Raw genomic sequence first — 14328 nt, forward strand, 5'->3', positions numbered from 1 at the left:
ACCACTTTGACCAGGGACCACTCTCCAACATTAGTACCAAAAGGGTTACTGATCAGTTTTAGATTTGGTTTGGTTATTTTGTGTGCTGACTCAGAAAACTGCATTGGACAGACCACATCAGCTCTAGTTTCTGATGCAGAACATATGCCATCCAGTACTTGCCATCTGCTCACTCACAGAAAATCATGTTTAATAATCTAGAGCTGATGTGGTCATAGTAATCTTTAGTGGGCAGTCAGCCTCTCCCCTCCTGACATTCCTGTTGCCTCGGCACTATAAGAGGGTTTCGCAAGACCAGTCACTCTCATTGCTGCATGGTTTTGAGGCAACAGTGAATTGTGAATTGTGAGGCAGCGGACCATATTTTTGTTCTTGCCAACCACTGGTTGTCCACAGACCATAGGTTGGGAACAACTGCCTTAAAATAAGTAAAAACTTATCAGGCTGGCATTAACCTCTTCTGGCAGCCTCATGGTAGATAAGTTATTTATTTTAAGGGCTTCTTTGGGGGGGGGGGGAGTAGGAGGGGATTGGTGCCCTCTACCTTCTCATCTCTCCGCAAGCGAGATGGAACATGGGGACTGACCCCTGGAGTCAGTCCCTGCAGATTACCCAGGAGTCAGTCCCTGCAGATCCCATGCCCCATTAGACCCGGGCCATTCAGGACACTGGCTTAATTTAGACTAAATAATTATTTCATATTCCAAAATGAGTATCATTTATCCAGAATTCTGAAATCCAAAATGTGACCTGCTTTGTCCAGAAACAATTCTCTTTTACCAGAGGAGTTGTTTGGATGCCTCTGGTAAAAGTCTGACAGGTTCCACATTTTGGGCCCTGTCTGTATATGCAAGTATTCCAAAATCCAAAAAATCAAAACTTGATATATAAACACGACTGGCTCTAAGTATTACAAACTGAGCACTGCAGGAACTCTCTTTCAATTAACCATCTTTATTAAAGTAGGAAGCACCCAAATGGTTTACAAAGAAGAAGATAATGTTGCATAAATGGTCAATGACTCAAAATTACGTTAATGCAGCAGAGGGATTGATGGTTGTTTGTGAAAAACTTTCAGCATTGGAAATAATTCTGACCGTATGTTCCCTTTAACAAAACAGGAGAGAAATGACACTAATTTTGATGCAAGCAGCCCAGTGGACTAGGACATTGGCTGTTATATTGTTAGTATATGGTTTTTATATGGAGTGAAATGTTGCTTATAGTTTAAACAGTGTGAAGTAGTAATGCAAGAGTTAATGCACAGAGCTGTGATGTATTGCCAGAGCATAACTTAAGACAATTCCTGTAGAATGCTGAAGAACTGATAACATTGGGATGTGTTTCTTGCGGTGTGTGCAGATGTGAATGCACATCAGTTATAGTGTAAATAGTATATATTGGAATAAAGTTAAGTGCCGCTTCAGCCTTGAAGCAGAATTCAAGGAGTCTGCTGCATTATTACTTTGTGCCTTTGAGCAGATGCTTGAGAGGTAAAGGAAGATTGACATAAGAGAGGCAATTTATCTTGATAAATCAACATATATTATGTTGTTTTACTTTTCATGGAGAAGCAAATCTCCCAAAGAAAAGAATAGTATTTGTTGGGTTATGACGTATAAAGAAGAGGAAGGGGTGGTCAGCATTGAATTTCTTTGGCATGCTATTCGTTGCCACAGCTGCTGCCGCCGCTGCCGCTTCTGTCCCCTCTTCATTCACTTCCACAAAGGACTTGTGAACTATTTTGGACACATGGAGGTCATGGGCTGCCGACATTCCAGATAAATCCGCCTTGCCACTGTCAAAAATATCCCGCAATCCCAGTGCTTCCAAATAAAACTGAAGATCATAGCTTTCTTCCAGCTTAAATTTAGGCAGATGAACGTAGACTTCATTGTAGGAATGCATATTTTGGGGGGATGTCCACTTTTGGAGCTTGCCTAAGGTGAGCTGCTTCTCCAGCTACAATAACAACAAAAATACACATTTAATTCATTCTCATTGTGGCACAATGCTTCCATTGGATACATAGAAAAATGTATCAAGCAAAAGCTAGAATCAACAGTTCCTACTGTTGTCACCCAGTAGGCCTGGAAAATGCATCTTTCGGCTAAGACTACAGCCAGCTGAAATTGGTAATACTCTGGCACTAAAGTAGACTTAAGGTCTTGATCAAAGTTAACTAAATCTTGGAAAAAGTTTTTGATGCATGACTGTACTGGCTGGGGGAATCCTGGGAGATGTAGTCTTCTGAGCTCATGAACATTTATTGTTGCCCACTTTCAAGGATCCTGTATGGACTTTATCACACACTGCCCCCCCCCCCCATCATTTTAAAACACTTATCCATGGTTTATGACAGAGCCCTTCTTATAATGCAGGCAAACTTCCTGTCAGCTCTATCATACTTTTGTCAGGGAAATATCTGAAACAGTCCAAAAAAGGGAGGGAAGAGAAGACTATCAGAGATCGTGTCAGGACACAGGAACCAGGATATAACTGGAGAAAACACCCAAAACCACATGGGATATAAGCTGTTGAATCACCTGGGTTGAATTGGTTCAGTAATAGGGAGTGAAGGTTGTTCCTGCTAAGCATTGACATTTCTCTCCCAAAATCCTGCTTCATGAGCCTGGCATGGTATTTTTTTTTTAAAAAAATTAATGTAATCATTCAAAATACCGACGTTTCAAAATATCTTTGTTTTTCCTGTCTTCTAGGACTTCTGCAATGGATAGTATTGAGAAGCCTGGTATTCCCAGAGTGCTGTGTCTTTAAATCTGTGCCTCTGCAAAGCATCAGGATGGGAGGTGGGGGGGGGGGGGGAGAAAGCTGATATCTCCAGTTATTCCCCCCAATGTTTTCTTTTAAATAAAAATGGAAGGAACTGCACTTGCTAAATTGATAAATTTGAAAATTTATTAATTTGGAAGAAAAGGCAAGAAAGAACAACATATAAGGTATGACAAATGGAACTATGTGCTTTGTAACTCTACAGGACTAGACACCATGGTAATATGATCCATCCCCCCCCCCCCCACTCCATGGGATAGAGTTCTTAGTTTCCAAAATCATGTCATTTTTAAAAAATTCAAAACTGTAAGAAATAGTTCAAAAATTATACATCTAATCCCACTTTACTTGTGGTTGTGGGAAACTCTGGAAATGTTGCAAAGTGCTGAATGGAAAGGATTCATCCTACCAATCTACCCTTTTAGACTCCAAGGGGGAACATGTTTCCATTCCAGACCTAATTAGACAGATTTTGGATAATTTCCAGGATGCCAGAGAAGCAGAGCAATAGTCTAACTAGAACTTTCTCTGCATTCTTTGCATTTTAGTAAACAATACTTCATAATACAAGGTGCTCTATGTGTTATGTTGCCAGTGAACACTCTGGCAGATCTGTGTTTTGTAAATACAGGCAGTCCCCAAACGAGATAGATTTTGTAGGTTTATTCCTGTTGAATTTGTATGGAAGTCGGAACATACAAATGTAACTCCAGCCAAACATACACACACACATGCTTTGGATAGCATAGGGAAGGGTTAACACCCCTGTGGTGCTTGTTTTTCTATCTGTGTCCCTGGTTCAGACAATTTCACTTAACTTTCTGTCCTGTGATAATTGGATTTTGAAACAATTATTTTGAAAATAATGATTGGTGACAAAGTTTCAGTGGAGACACCTCTCCATGATAACTCTTTCAAGAGTGAATTCCCCTTCCTAGGAGTAGATTTCTCTCACTTCCTGTTGTCTCACTCCCGTTTCTAACTATAAGTCATTTGTAAGTCAGATGTCTATAACTCGGGGACTGCCTATACATGTAAGTTATCCATTTGCATCTGCAGCTGGGCTTGATCAAGGAAAGAAAAAGGGGGAAATGACAGACTCACTTGCTCCAGGCCAGTGGAATCATCTTCAATATTATCAGGCAGCAAGAGGATCATGCTAAGCTCTTTTCCCCGGTAAGGTAGTTCCAGAACCCGACATTTGCATTCATCAATATAACCAAATGGTAGTTTCTTTTCCATGAACATCATCTTCACATTCTTCTTTTCCTTCTACATGGTGTCAGTAATATTACAGAGATGAGCATAAAGAATTAGAAGAAAGTAAAAGTGTACATTTTACAGATGTTATATGTTGGGAGAAATTTCAATGAAAGAAGATTTTGCGAAACCATGTCAACCATGTGTACAGAAGTGTTTATAATAATATGCTTATAACTGTATTTATGTTTGAATTGGTTGCCCTGAGGCGGGAGCGGCCTAGCTGTGAGAAATGTGTTACCATGGAAACAAGGCAGAAGAAGAAGTGGGAGGAGCTTAGAGAGTAAAGGTTTTGAAAAGTTCAGTTAGGGAGAAGACTCTGGGAGAGCAGGAGTCAGTCAGGCTTAAGACTCTGAAAGAGCAGGAGAGTTAGGTAGAAGACTCTGAGAGAAGCAGAGTCAGGTTTTTAGACTCTGCGGAGTGAAGAAGTGAAGAGCCAGGTTTTAGTGTTCGTGAATAGTAGAGATTTCTTCAGCTAGGAAGCTGAAGGGGAAAACCTTGTTAGTGGCTTTAGTTAGAAAGAACTAACATAGGTTTGATAGGATCGCCAGTCAGGAGGAAGACTGGAGAACTGTGATTTGATCAAGTATAGATCAAACAGAAAGACTATTCATTGTAGGGAACACTGGTTAATAAAGCGCTTCACCACAGCAAGAGTTCATAAGTTGTAACATCGAAAGTCTGAATTGTATCGCAACCAAGTTATATGTAACCATCAAGTATTTGCCAAGCTTAACATCTTCATACTGCAACCATACTCTTTGTTTAAAAATAAACTTGTTCTCTTTGGTTTTTAAAATTGCCTCATCTCCATTAATTCTACGTTCGGTGCACCCACTCTACCAAAAGTACCTCACAACATAAATAGAGCTTTAATACCAGAGCCATTTACAAATCAGTGGCTCCTCTCTCCTAAACCTAGGCGCTTCCTCACTAATTGGTAGCGTCTCTTTATAATTTGGTGGCAGCTTCGTTACCGTTGGTGAAGAAGGTGCCTTTACACCATGCTTTTAAACATATGATTCTTATTAACATGGAATTTCCACTCCGTTAATTTGTGGAACATTATGAAGCATGCATAGAACAGACAAGGAAGATATTGTAATAGACTAGGAGGCTGGACACTGAATCAATGAGCTGATAACAATGGGGTATAAATATAGCAGATGCCATTTGTCCTTTCTTTTTGCTCTTCTCCCTTGCAGCTGACGAGTAAGAGTTATTGCAATGAATGAAATGTAAATAATAGGGCTGGGCGGTTTCGTTTCGTAATTTCGTAATTCGTTAAAAATTTGTTATTTTTTTTGTTACGAAGCGATAACAAACCATTCAGGAGCATCTAAAAAACGAAACGAATTTTTCAATTCGTTTCGTAATTGCTTCGTATTCGTTTCGTATTTGATTCGAAATTGTTTCGAAATCGTTTCGTTATTATTTCCGCATGTCTGGGGCAAGTTTTATAGCTGTTGTTTGTTTAATCAGTGAAAAAAAATATAAATATCACACCAACAGTCAACAACAGAGGGAGAGGGAAGCTTCAGAAGTTCCCCCTGTCCCATATGGAGGTTTTTTAGTGTATTGCGCGGTCGCGTCCGCCATTAACGAATCGATTCGTATTTGTTTCGTATTTGTTTCGTAATTTTACAAAATTTCGTAAATATCGAACTTTTTTAAAGAAAAATTTCGGAATTCTTTTAAATATTGAAACGCAAAAACCCCCAAAAAACAAATTGAGTTTAGAAACAAATTTTTCCGTGGTTGCCCAGCCCTAGTAAATAAAGGTAAGAGCCGCTACTGAAGTCAGATAATTGGACAATAAGAAGCAAATTGGCCAGCAAATTGCACTGATAAGGTTCACTTTTGGGTGGCCATAAATTGGAAACAATTGAAGGTATGCAGCAAGAAATACCTAGAGTGAGTTTATTGTCTGATAATTTAACCACTGTCATTGTCCCGCTAAAGTAGAGGTAGGTTACTGTTGGACAGGCTAGAAAAAGCAACTTTGCATCAAATTACTTCACTTTTGGCTGAAAATGAGACTTGGAAGTCACTTCTGGTTTGCACTTCTGGGATTTTTCAGCTAGTTGAAGGAGTCCAAAAAAGTTTTTATGAGGAGGAGTGTTTCTGGCAAAGGTAGTATTACTCCTGGTGATGTTATGGAGCAGCTTATGGTTGCATATCACTCCCAGGCAGTTCTTTCTACTACTTTAGATGAACAATTTAAGACAGAAGAGAGCATGAAACACATTCCAGTTACCTTACTAAGCCTAAAAGGCATATCTTTGGTGTGTTTATCTTCAAACTTCTCTTCCCAGGTACCTTTAAAGTAAATTGCATTCACTAGAACCAGTTTGGTCAGTTGACTAACAGAGTCTTCAGATAACAGCTCAGTGATTTTACCTAAAAGGGAATCATACAGAAATTAAATCATACATTAAATCATACATTAAATAATCCCACTACTGGAAAAATATTACTTTCTTTTGTTTTCAGAACATGGAAACCTTGGTTACTAAGAAGTCAGTCCCAGGTAAATATGTACAAGATTACATCTTTAGGGCTCTTTTACGCGGTCATATAACCCAGAATATCAAGGCAGAAAATCTCACAATATCTGCTTTGAACTGGGATATATGGCAGTCTGGACTCAGTTCAAAGCAAATATTGTCAGATTTTCTGCCTTGATATTCTGGGTTTTATGGCTGTGTGAAAGGGCCCTTAGTTGTATTCATCTAGCTATCCCTCTTCCCTGAACCTCTTTAACACTGCCAGATACACTCTCACAGAAAACAAAATTCCCATATGATAGAAGCAAAGTTATATTAATGTTTGATGTGTTAACTAATCCACTGCAATAGACTCCAAATATGCATGCTTATGAGACTGACAGGAATTGGAATACAAAATCCATCCCAAAAGAAAAATCAGGGTCGTAGTTGTATCAGTTCTTGTTTTTAAGGACATTATTTGTAAAGTTTTTGGAAGTCACAGAAACTTGAGAGGCAGAGAAATAAATCTAACCTAATATTGCCTCTGGAAAATAACCTTCCATTCTGCTTCTACCCTCTGCACTTTTATTGGTTGTTAATCAAGATTGAGATAAATGTTTTCCAAGCATCTCTCACCTTCAGTTTGTCCCTCAACCCATTGGTTAATTTGTGTTCGTACACTTTTTGCAGCATTTAGGAAGTCTACCATGGATAGTTCTGCACCATACAGCTTCTGAGTACTGGTCAAGTAATCCTAAAGAAATAATAAAATATAAACATAAACATATATTTTTGGGAAAAAAGGCCACATATTGATGAACTACACATCTAACATAAATACTAGTGCATAAGTCAACCTGTATATGTTGAAGGTAGATTTGAGGGGCAAAATAATGGATTCTGGTATGACCTTTAGATGAATTAAGGATCATTCCATAGCAAGGGGAAATGTACAGAGGGCTGGTCATTGGCTCTTTTTAAATTAAAGTTCAGGTACTTACTTACATAGCCCCATTGATAAGTCAGCTGTGGCTATGGGGGTTGGTTTTTGAACTGAAATTTTGAGACATATAAGTATTCAAATATCACTTATGCATTTTGACACATTTGAGGTAATCCTACTTGCTTGCCTGAGATTATTTTTACACAAGTCTTCTACAGTAGAATGGAAGTGGGTTAGCATCCACAAATAGGGGGCCTTTCTCCATGATTGATGCCATTTTGTTTTTTACTCCTAATGTGATCTGATTGTGTTTTTTTTTTTATTCAAAATGACCCATTTGTCAGACTTGGCCATCATGTTGGCTTTTTAAAAAACACTTTTTTCATAAAGTGGTACAAAAGATATCTTTCACCAGTATCTAGCAAGGAAAAAAAAGACACTTAATCTTTCGTCTGGTTAAAGATATTGTCTCCAGCATAACATTTCTCTCATAAAGAATTTCACAGAAATTCACTTTTTATAGTGGCTCGGTAGCTATTTGACATCTCTGGCCCATCCTCTGTTCAGTATCAGCCAGCAAGCCAATGCCTTAAATCAAGAAATAGCTTCCTAATATCTACAGAGATACTCACAAGTACACTCCAGCAAGCAAGAGTGCAAAAGTGGCAGGTTAAAACCCAGAACCTCAATCAGTGGCTAATACCAAATGAGAAACTCCCTCCTGGGTACACAGAAGGTTGGGTGACTTGGAAGGCATTGAACAGACTACACTCTGGCACCACAAGATGCAGAGCCAACCTTAAGAAATGGGGTTACAAAGTGGAGTCCACGACATGCGAGTGTGGAGAAGAGCAAACCACAGATCTACTACTACAATGCAGTCTGAGCCCTGCTACATGCACAATGGAGGACCTTCTTAAAGTGACACCAGAGGCACTCAAAGTTGCATGCTACTGGTTAAATAACATTTAGCATAATGCCAAGTTTTTTAACTTTGTTTGTATTTTTTTTATACATTGTAACTGTATTTTCAATTTGCTTCTGACATGAGAAATAACACTATCTGTCTTAACATTATTCAGGATTCATATCAGGTCAAGAAATACTATGTCAGAGAATATTAATAAATTCACTAAGAAATCACATTCAGAGGTGCAAAAGTGACAACAGCCAATTTTCACTCCTACCATCAAATGTTGTTTTTCCAGTTTTTAGCCAGATATCACTTCTGCATTTTTGAAAATTCAAGCAGCTTAGGAACGAGGAAACTGCTTTAAGATAAGCCAAGGAGCCAAGAATCCCCGAGGAGCAGAAATATACTGTTTGGAAACTGAATATGGTCTCCAATAAAAAATTTAAAATCACTAAAATAATTAAAACCCCGGTGGCACAGTGGGTTAAATCGGTGAGCTGCTGAACTTGCTGATCAAAAGGTTGGCAGTTTGAATCCAGGAAGCAGGGTGAGCTCCCACTGTTAGTCCCAGCTTCTGCCAACCTAGCCATTCAAAAGCATGCAAATGTGAGCAGATCAATAGGTACTGCTTCAGCGGGAAGGTAACATCATTCCATGCAGTCATGCTAGCCACATGGCCTTGGGGGTGTGTATGGACAATGCCAGTTCTTTGGGTTAGAATTGGAGATGAGTACCACCTCCCTGAGTTGGGAAACCTTTGCCTTGATTTACCTATTAAAAAAATGGGGGGGGGGGAGAGGGGGATTTCCAGATACTGGAGGGAATCCTGGGAGGAGCAGAAAAGTCTTGGCGGGGAGGGAGCTACACACTTCCCACTCCTGTTCTATCACAATTAAGAAACAATTCTAATGTTTAGACCATTTTCCCATTTTTACACAATCTCAGTCAACTCACCTTCAGGAAGCAATAGGTCTTTTCTCCATATAATCTATTAGCAAGCTTTAGTATATAAGGCGCATCACTTCGGTTTATCTTAGCACTGAGTGCATGGAGCCTTACATGAAGATCTTCAACAGCATCAAAGTGACATGTCTGCATTGAAAAAAAGCAGTTACGTAACTTATATCTACTATTAATATTTAATAATAGCAGATCTATCCAGGAAACACACAACAATAACCCTTTAAAATATTTCTGGTCACAGAATGACAAAGAAACACACGTGTTCAAAGTGTAATATATGTATGCAAGATGTGCCTGGCATGCCACAGATTAGAAAGGTGATCCTGCATATACTGAATTTATTCCCTTTATATGTACACTAAATTTACTCAATTTAATTTTACAAGTGGCACGGCTCTAGCACAGTGGTTCCCAACCTTTGTGCCTCCAGGTGTTCTGACCTTCAACCCCCAGAAATCCCAGCCATCTTGCCAGGAGTTAGGATTTGTGGGAGTTGAAGTCCAAAACACCAGGAGGCCCAAATGTTGGGAACCACTGGAACCACCCTAGCATCTTTGTTTACAGATAGCGTACATACAGTAACTTACCAGAACCCAGACCTGTGGGACAATGTTAGGTGATTTTTTTCCCATAGCCTCACAACCATCAAGAAAAGTGGTGATTGTGCATGCATGAGCTATTTGGGGAATTAGGAGCTGCAGTTCAAAATTGCCTCCTTTATTCAAATGGATATTAAAAGCTAGGAATAAAAGAGAAGACTAGAAGTTTATCCAGTCAGAGCCAAACTGGGTATTACAAAGCAAGTATCTTCCATCAGCCTCCCTCAGCTCCTGCCCCCTTTGTAACATAGGGAGAATGGGATGGGTTGTGAATGAAGATTAACGTAATTGTATTTGAGGGTCCATTTTATATACTCATGTAGAATTTGACCTCATACATTTTGGTACTAAAATCGATTTGGATTTACATTGTACACAATGGCCTTTTGTTCCCAATACCACTCCTCTTTCTGCTTTGAATAATTCCACATGGGTTGGACTGTTTACTTAGGATGATGGCACATATATCTGAAAAAAGTCAGTGCAAAGTCCAAGCCCTCGAAGAAAGGGCAGTTTTATTGTCTAAGTGCTTTCCTAATAATTGCAAAACCAGGGTCATAAACTGCTGTGATTTACCTCCTTTAAAACAAAATAACAAGACCTCAGCATAAAAATTGCAGCACAAAATGAGCAAATTTGCTGACCTTTGAGAGTTGTGTTGCTGTGTCACCTTTGGCCCCTAAAAAGACCATGGTGAGTGCAGAGGTCATGCTGAGTGGAGAAAAGAAGATATTGCCTGTTGGGTTGGCTTCAATCAACTTTTGGAAGAGATCAAGGGCAAAATGAGTATTCTCATTAGCCAATTGATCCATGATGGTCTGTAGAATAAGACAAGACAAAACTATGCAGTCAATTATGTCTATTTATAAATCACCAATTGAATCCAATTGAGTATCTTGCCATATTAAAGGCTAACAAAGTTCATCTGGTGCCCCATTGTTTAATCCCAATGAAAGTAGATCCATTTAAACAAGTTGAAGGATGAGTTGACACACAGATAAATCTAATAGATACAATTAATCTCCTGTAGTTGAAACTAAAATTGGACTTCTATTTGGTATAAAATTTCATGGACTAAGTCACATCTGTAGTCTATGAATTCTTATGCCAAATAAAGCTGTTGACGCTTTACTCCTTAAACTTTAAATACAGTGGTAAATGTAAGCTCACAGCAGCCGCCCCCAAGAATGACACAGGATGCCGATCCGTAATCAATCAGGAAACTTTTACTACTGGATATGCATACACAACGAAAGCCAGGATTGGCATACAGCCGCAAGTCAACCCTTATATACCCTCCCCCACATTTGAATCCCCTTTTCCCGCCGACCCCGGATCCCGCTCAATATTCCCCGCCAACCACCAACTGCTCCTCCCAAGGCCACCAGCTGCATATCCTTATCGGCTCTCCATGTCAGGATTCTGGTTTTTTGCGCCAACATCCAAGGCCAGGAAACCGAGTCCTGACAGGTAAATATGAAATTCATCAAGTGATAGCAACTCAAAAGTCATGCAGGATGCAGTACTTTTAAATAGCCATTTTGAAACAAAGAAGCAACTAATCCAATGGCATTGAACTCCAAAACTCCGGATGATCTCTCCCAGTGGCTTCATGTACATGTTATCCACAAGCCTTGTATATTCAAACGCCACTCTCCTGACTAAAAGCAAACCACAGGTGTTACTTCCATCAGCGCTAGTAATGATGTCTAATGATGAGGGAAAGAGGAGTTGTAGTTCAGCATTTGGAAAGTGACATAAAATGCCATGGCAGGCTCTATGAGATAATCATTGAAAAACTAGAATAATAAAACTATAGTAAAATATGCTACAGGATGTCCCACAAAACAGTTTAATAAACATTTTCCATGTTTCATGATAAGATCAATTAGGAAATGACATTTATAACCCAGGAACAAACAACATGGATTGTTGTAGGTTTTTCAGGTTGTATGGCCATGTTCTAGAACCATTCTCTCCTGATGTTTTGCCTGCATCTGTGGCAAGCATCCTCTGAGGATGCTTGCCACAGATGCAGGCAAAATGTCAGGAGAGAATGGTTCTAGAACATGGCCATACAACCTGGAAAACCTACAACAATCCAGTGATTCCGGCCATGAATGCCTTCGACAATACGAGGGTTGAATCAAAAGTAATGCCTCCACCTTTGTTACTTGGGTTTGGATGGGAATATTTTAATAAATCAAACGCAAAAATAATCCTTAGAATGTGCTCTTTAACTACCACTATTCACTTTTCCACATAATCACCAGACAATTGGATACATTTCTGCCAACGATGAACAAGTTTTCTGAAGCCGTCATGGAAAAAGTCGACACTCTGTTTCCACAACCAACAGTTCTCTCAACGTCTTCTTCAGAAGCATAATGATGTCCCCGCAGATCTTCTTTCATTATCAGGAACAGATGGAAGTCAAAGTATTGTCAAAGGCTTTCATGGCCGGAATCACTGGGTTGTTGTAGTTTTTTTCAGGCTATATGGCCATGTTCTAGAGGCATTCTCTCCTGACATTTCGCCTGCATCTACGGCAAGCATCCTCACTACCTCTGAGGATGCTTGCCATAGATGCAGGCGAAATGTCAGGAGAGAATGCCCCTAGAACATGGCCATATAGCCTGAAATAACCTACAACAACCCTGATGGAAGTCAGATGGTGCTAAATATGGACTGTATGGAAAATCGTCCTGAATCAATTTGTCAACCTTTTGCTTGTGAAACTCGGTGGCTACTGTCACAGGATGTCCAACTCTTTGTTTGTCAAGCAAGTCAGATGTTCCCACCTCAACATCTTTAAACTTACTCGCACAACGATGCACAATATCTCACATCAACACAATCACTATAAACAGCTTGCATACTCTGATGAATCTCCTTTGGGGTGACACCTTCTGCTGTCAAGAATTCAATGACTGCACGTTGCTTAAGTTGCATTGACCAACTGTCTGCACAGGGTTCCATACTTCGCACTCTAACAACACAACAGTTCAATACTAAGGCTTTTCACCAAAGTGGAACTGTAGAGGAGAGTCTACTGAACAAGCCAGTACCTGCTGCATACTAGTACTACCATCTGTTGAGGTGTTACAAAGGTGGAGGCATTACTTTTCATTCAACACTCGAACAACAAACATGTTACATAGTGAATCCAACACAAATACCTGAGAGTGCCAACTCCTTTTCTATCTGATACAAGCGTCTGCTCATTTAGGGCCCTTCCACACAGCTCTATAACCTAGAACATCAGGGCAGAAAATCCCACAATACCTGCATTGAACTGAGTTACCTGAGTCCACACTGCCATATATTCTAGTTCAATGCAGATAATGTGGGATTGTATTCAGCTGTGTGGAAGGGGCCTTACTGATGCAGATAGGACAGGGGGAAATCTTCCTCCCTCCATCCTCCACTCTAGAACAATGTCTCTCCAATAGCAAAACACAGACATGAGACTGCCCATTTGTTGGAAAGCACCCTTTGCCTTCCAGGAAAGTTTCCTACTTAACAGCCCTGTAGGTTGCAACTACAAGCTAGAGTCAAGGCATGCAGTCCCGCGGATTGTAGGCGCTCTCTCACTTTCTCTCTCTCTGTCCTCCAACGCGGATGTCGGTGCTCTGAATCAGCCCAGCGGGCCCTGCATGCCTCTGGAAGATGACTCTTTTGGGTTCCCGCAAACCGCGCCCTCCTCTTTCGCCAGGAAAGGGAGGAGGAGCAGCCACAACCTCCCTCCTCTCCTGCCTCTCCAGCTTCTCTTCAAGGAGAGGCAAACCTCCTTCTCTCTCTTTGTAGAATTAATGCATTTCGACACCACTTTAATCATGGGACTTGTAACCTTTAGCCTTCTCTGGCAAATACTGGAAGTTCCTCAACAAACTCCAGAGGGGGGTGCCAAAGGGGTCGCCAAAGACTATCAGAAAACACAGTATTTTATGTTGGTCATGGGGTTCTGTGTGGGAAGCTTGACCCAATCATTAGTGGGGTTCAGAATGCTCTTTGATTGGAGGTGAACTATACATCCCAGCAACTACAACTCCCAAATGTCACGGTCTATTTTCCCCAAGCTCCACCAGTGTTCACATTTGGGCATATTGAGTATTCATGCCAAGTTTGGTCCTGATCCATCATTGTTTGACTCCACAGTGCTCTCTGTTTGTAGGTGAACTACAACTCCAAAACTCAAGGTTAATGTCTACCAAATCCTTCCAGTATTTTCTGTTGATCAGGGGAGTTTTGTGTGCCAAGTTTGGTTCAACTCCATCATTGGTGGAGATCTGAATGGTTTTTGATTGTAGGTGAACGAGAAATCCCAGCAACTACAACTCTCAAATATCAAAGTCTATTTTCCTCAAA

General features: G+C 40.2%; 1 protein-coding gene across 1 annotated transcript; it reads right to left on the reverse strand.

The window, feature by feature from the left end:
• Positions 1-934: 934 nt before the first annotated feature.
• Positions 935-13692, reverse strand: LOC132774542 (leukocyte elastase inhibitor-like). The gene is made up of 7 exons (XM_060774733.2): positions 13555-13692; positions 10605-10778; positions 9353-9490; positions 7179-7296; positions 6311-6453; positions 3898-4065; positions 935-1962 (listed from the first exon to the last, which is right to left on the reverse strand). The coding sequence occupies exons 2-7, from the start codon at positions 10770-10772 to the stop codon at positions 1564-1566; spliced, it is 1134 nt and encodes a 377-aa protein (XP_060630716.2). The 5' UTR covers positions 10773-10778; positions 13555-13692; the 3' UTR covers positions 935-1563.
• Between the last annotated feature and the right edge of the window lie 636 nt (positions 13693-14328).

Source organism: Anolis sagrei, chromosome 4, assembly GCF_037176765.1.
Source record: "Anolis sagrei isolate rAnoSag1 chromosome 4, rAnoSag1.mat, whole genome shotgun sequence".
In the NCBI taxonomy this organism is placed as follows: domain Eukaryota; kingdom Metazoa; phylum Chordata; class Lepidosauria; order Squamata; family Dactyloidae; genus Anolis; species Anolis sagrei.